We start from the raw sequence: 5,199 nt of genomic DNA on the forward strand, positions 1-5,199 counted from the left end.
TAAGTATCTAATGTCGTTTCCCTTTTTCCATATTATTTTCCCCTTCTCTACCATGATTTCCCCTTTTGGTGGAGATACTTACGTTCTTTTCAGAGTTAATTTATATTGTTAATATCCAGCCATAGAATTTGTGTTTATGTACTCATTTTTTATCTGTAATTTAACCTAGTTCTAGGAAATCCAGGGGTGGGGGGTAGTGATTCATCTTAAAAAAAAAAAACCAAAAAAAACAAAACAAAACAAAACAAAAAACCCCCAAAACCACACACCCTAGAAACACAAAGATTTTTGCCAGCATTTTATTTTAAAGGATCAAAAATAAATACTGCATATACACACAGAGAGGAACAAATTCATTGACATTAGTGTTTTCCAATGCACATTTTCAATACATGGCACCTTCATCTTCTTTATTTAGAAAATAGATTGTTATTGGTCCGTAACTGGTATGAACAGTCTCTGTGACTTTGGCAAATAACCAGGAGCCAAGTCCATATAATAAAGTTGGAATACCTAGAAAACAAATAAGCATGTTACTCAAGATCAGTACTTATTAATCACGTACTAATATATATCATGTTACGGATCATGTAACAGTCTTCAGCAATATTAACATTAAGCTTTAGAAACAGGAATATATGACCCGACACACACTATGACTACTAAAGAGCTGGACTTTATCTCTTTATGAAACGTAGTAGCAACTACAGGAGCCTAGATTTTTTTAAACCATTAGATAAGACTGATATAAATTTTAATGCAAAATATTTGCTTAATTCATTATCTTCAATTAATTATGAAGTAATTTTATATTCTTCTCACAAATAAGCAAACAGAGAAGAATATCCATTAATTTGGTTGTAAATGTTCCTGATTATTGGCCTTAAGCTAAAATTACTAGGTCCACTAGTAATTACTAGGTTAGTCTTTAAGTTATATAGGAACACTGATGGCTAAAGAAATATTTGTATGACTTAGAAACTGGGTCAAACAACTGTCTTCAAAACCTAAGGCAAAACCCAACTTTTAGGAAGATTTTAGTGTTATCAACATGACAAAGAACACTCTCACTAGTAATTTTGTAATTGATTTGAAGACAATCTCATTTTATCTTATCTGCCTGGACTCAAATAGATCTCTGTTTCTCTCCTTTTCTGAACAATGTCATTAATAAGGTTTCTATTTTATTTTAGATTAACTGCTGCTTGTTATATATCAAACTAAACACATTCTATATATAAATAAGGATTCATATGTATATGACAGCATGCTGGATGCAAAACTGACTTCCCTAATTCTTATCTTTTAAGGCACTTGTTTAAAATCAATGCCTAGTAACATATTAAAAACACATAGCTACACATATATGCCTGTATATATAAAACCACAGGCACACAGATCAAAAACAAATATTGTAGGCCCTACACAAGTATTAATTTTATTGCTTCCATGTGGGAAATGGGCAAAAAGAGACAATTCAAAAAGATAACTGCTCATTTGGAAAATCTCTTTCTAGTTAATAGAGAGACCAACATACACTCAAGACCGATCATACTGCTAATTTTTCTTCTTTTCCTGCAGGAATATCTTCACTGTGTTATGTTCCCTTTGAGTATGTGTGTTGGAATACTCTGGGATGCCAGAGATAACAGGAGAGGTATCACCAGCTGGCAAAGAGATGGTGGGGTTGGGGGAGCCAGATGCCTCCCATTCAGGCATTTTTCTAACTTTAGGAACATACCAAGTTTCAGTTTGGAAACACACAGAATCCCCTAGAACGCCTATGGAATTTTCTACAGTGTACTGCAATCTGTGCCCTCATCATGCCCCCAAAGAATCTCAAATGTCTCAGGGGACTGTCATAAAAATAAATCCTCAAAAAGCATAATATAGCTATTTGCAAATTACTCATCCCAAAAGACAAAAACAAAACAAAACAAGTGGTGTGTGGTGGGAAGGCAGAGAGTAAAGAGAAGACATGACAAGGCAGGCATAAGAGAAGACCATGACAAGGCAGGCATAAGAAAGAGAGGAGTGTGGGGCACAGGTCCAAATAAGAAATGAATTCCAATGACACCACCACTCCAAAATCTGAAAACCAATGTGAGTGAGGAATTTTAAAAGGTCCTAGAAGGAATTATTAGAGCTATACTGAGAGTAAGATACACATAATATGCCTTTTAAACCAACACTAAAAGTTGAGTTTAAGGAATGGTAGTGACCTTGAGGATTACATTTTATGGAATTTATCACAGCTTTCAATTAAATATTATTTTAAAGTATATAGTTTTAAAAACATCATACAAATAAATCCCCCCAGATAACATTTAAAAACTGATTAATAATTATTGGTTCAGTAACAACCTCAGGCAGGAGCCTCTATCAGTCTTGCTTATTGACGGAGGGCAGAGTTGATAAGGGAGTCAGAATTCTATAGTTTCTCTGCTGGAATGAATGTGGGTTTTTAGGATTTTTTTTTTTTCACCTACAATGAGGAGAATAGTTCACAAATGAGGAAGATTTGGTTCCTCTGTGTTTTACAGATTGAAACATTTGAGTATTTTCAAAATCAAAAATTTAAGATTCCATGAAATAAAAAAATTCAGATTATTGGAGATAGAGAACACCAAAACAAACTTGAGAAACAGTTCTTTACATAATCCTTCATTTTAAGTTAACTGAACAGTAGGTAAACTACTCTAGAATTATGTACGTAAAACAATTGGAACTTTATAGTAAGGCTCTGATAACCCATTCATTCCAATGGTGAGTTGCTTTCCTTAAATCTTAATCTATTTCCCATCAGGGTACTCAGACTGATAAGCCATCAGTAAAATGTCAGCTCCACTGAAGGGAAGGTGGAGGAGAAGGAACAAATGAGTCAACAGAAATCCTTAGTATTCACAAAATGGAAAATTAATTATTCTGATTACTACTCATTTAGAAGGGAGGACAAAGAATAAAACCCTTTGTATTCTTACTCCCTACTAGGGGCTTGATCCAGATGGGCAAACTGTACCATCAACAACCAGGTTCCTGTTACTTAATGCATATTTCCCTTAGTTCAAACAGAAATTGAAAACCAAACCAAAATTACTAAATTGATTTTTGGTAAAGTCCAGCAAAGGATTTCAGAGTAAGCCCATTTGTGTGTTACAGCACGCAGGAACACTTTCTTTGCTGCACTTACAGAATTGCTAAGAGCACACACACTATTAAATCCCTATTTCACATTAAAAAACAAAAAAGAACCAACAACAACAACAAACTCTATATCTGTTGTTTTTCTGAAAAGGTTTTACTTTTCTTTGTGGGAAGATTTTCTTCTTTTGATGTCTTAATGATCTACAGCTAAAAGAGAAGCCCTTAATCATGGCAGGTATCTTTAAGAAAATGTTCATTTTGAACTGTGACACTATACAAGTGATTCAGCCGATATAGTTTACCTATGGCTTGGCCTACTAGTTGTTTTTTTTTTTTTTAATTAATTTTATTTTTTTACAGTCTAGTCGTTTCCCTCCTCTCACTTAGTCCTCTCACAGTTCCTCATCTTATTCCTCCTCCTGGCCTAACCTATATTTCAGTATTTGGAAAAGAATGATTCCTGCCAATTCTGAAAATAATAAACTCATTTTCACAAGTCTAATTATTAGTTAGCATTTTGGCCTTTCCCATACTTTCATACTAACCTCAGGACTAGCTGACATTCTGTACAGTCGATCAAACAAGTTTTGAGACACATTGGAGTAAAATCTCCTTCCTGGATTTTCCAGTATGACAATGGCTCAATCCCATAAGTGCTATGGTTATTATAAACAGAAATGCTCATGCTTTATTAAGTTTTATTAACTGTTGGATATAAGTAATAATAGTACGGCTACATAGAGTGTAGTTTTAATTTTGGATTTAAAAAAACTATTTGGATTACACTGGTTTGGCTTCCTTGTGTAGAGTTTGAGTGACAAACCTAAGTCAATATTTTTTTTAGCAGCTATTAAAAGGTCTGAAACATACTGAGGACTTGAATTTTCCCCTAATCTATAAAAATGATGTCACATCTACGATCCAGGATATTGACCCTTCTGCCATTAAACCAACAGAACATAAACGTTTAGCAGGAGGACCGTGATAATTAGATTATCTTCGGGAATATAGATACTGAAGAGACAGCATCTTTTAAGTCTAGCACCTGAGAAAATATGACGTCTGGAGAGAATTGCCGAGATTTCACATAAAGACAAAGAAACTTTAAAAGTCAGTCCAGTTTTTGTCTTCTAAAGGTTCCTGGTGTGAATGCGGGAATGACTCCTGCTAAAAAACTTGAAAGCCACTGTCGGGACTCGCTTCTTGCTGCCCGAGGCAGGGTCCTCCAGGGTGGACAGTGGCAGAGCACGACCTCAGGGGTGCTGCAGGCAGCCCGGTGGGGATGCGAAGAACTGGCCCTGGAAGCCGAGTGGCGTGCTTGTGGGCCAGCGACCGCCCTGGGCCGGAAGAGTGCCGCGGTCAGGCCGCCACTCACCCATGTTGATGACCTTGAGCGCGGTGAAGAAGCGGTTTTGCGCGGCCAGGTCTTGCCAGGGCGCCTTGGAGCAATGGTACTTGATGAAGGGGAAGCAGCCAGTGCGCAGGACGTGGTAGTTGGCGCCCGGCACCGGCCAATTGAAGTGCGAAAGGCCGAACTGGTCGTTGTGGACCGCACTGTAGGGCACGCAGAAGGAGGTCCAGTGCGGCAGGCGCCGCTGCAGCAGGTGCCGCGTCAGCACCTCCGAGGCGCGGGGCTTCGGGCGGGAGGCGGCGCCCGAGGCCCAGGGCCCCCACAGTAGCAGCCGCAGCATGGCCTCGTGGGCCCTCCGCAGGGGCTCCATAGCCAAGGCACACCCGGGAGCTGGCCCCGGGCCCCAGGGGCCGCGCCTCTAGGGGCGGGGTCAGGAGGGCTTGCGCATGCGCCTTCCCCACAACCCTAGGCCAGGGCGGGAAACACCCAGCGGGCAGTGGGCGGCGGGCGGCGGGCGGCGAGCTGCGCGCGGGTGAGAGCGCCTTGAGGTGCGGCGCGTGCGCACTGCTGCCCGCGCCCTCGGGCGGTCGGGAGGGCGGATCGACTGCGCAAGTCAGAAAAATTGTCACCTCTGGCCTCAGGTAACCGTGTAGCAGGGAGAGAACGTTAAAACAATCCTCCACAGCGACAAATCCCTCCTGGCT

At 40.0% G+C, this 5,199-nt stretch overlaps 1 protein-coding gene across 3 annotated transcripts; it reads right to left on the minus strand.

Moving 5' to 3' along the window:
- Positions 1-270: 270 nt before the first annotated feature.
- On the minus strand, positions 271-4,897 carry C8h15orf61 (similar to human chromosome 15 open reading frame 61). 3 transcript variants are annotated; one of them, NM_001108766.1, is made up of 2 exons: positions 4,520-4,897; positions 271-513 (listed from the first exon to the last, which is right to left on the minus strand). In NM_001108766.1, exons 1-2 carry the CDS (start codon positions 4,863-4,865, stop codon positions 386-388), a joined length of 474 nt encoding a protein of 157 aa, NP_001102236.1. In that variant the 5' UTR covers positions 4,866-4,897; the 3' UTR covers positions 271-385. The 3 variants fall into 3 exon arrangements, 1 of the variants encoding a protein (NP_001102236.1); XR_015626779.1 differs by having other exon boundaries at positions 286-513; positions 4,190-4,876; XR_015626778.1 differs by having other exon boundaries at positions 286-513; positions 3,690-4,876.
- Between the last annotated feature and the right edge of the window lie 302 nt (positions 4,898-5,199).

This window comes from Rattus norvegicus, chromosome 8 (assembly GCF_021556685.1).
Source record: "Rattus norvegicus strain SHRSP/BbbUtx chromosome 8, alternate assembly SHRSP_T2T, whole genome shotgun sequence".
Lineage (NCBI taxonomy): Eukaryota > Metazoa > Chordata > Mammalia > Rodentia > Muridae > Rattus > Rattus norvegicus.

What these genes read in the sequence shown, in the direction of transcription:
- C8h15orf61 (NM_001108766.1), bottom strand. Translation starts at nt 4,865, where the DNA reads ATGGAGCCCCTGCGGAGGGCCCACGAGGCCATGCTGCGGCTGCTACTG. An exon ending in GCTCAAGGTCATCAACATGG is followed by an intron (nt 514 to 4,519) that starts GTGAGTGGCGGC and finishes TTTGTTTTCTAG; the next exon opens with GTATTCCAACTTTATTATAT.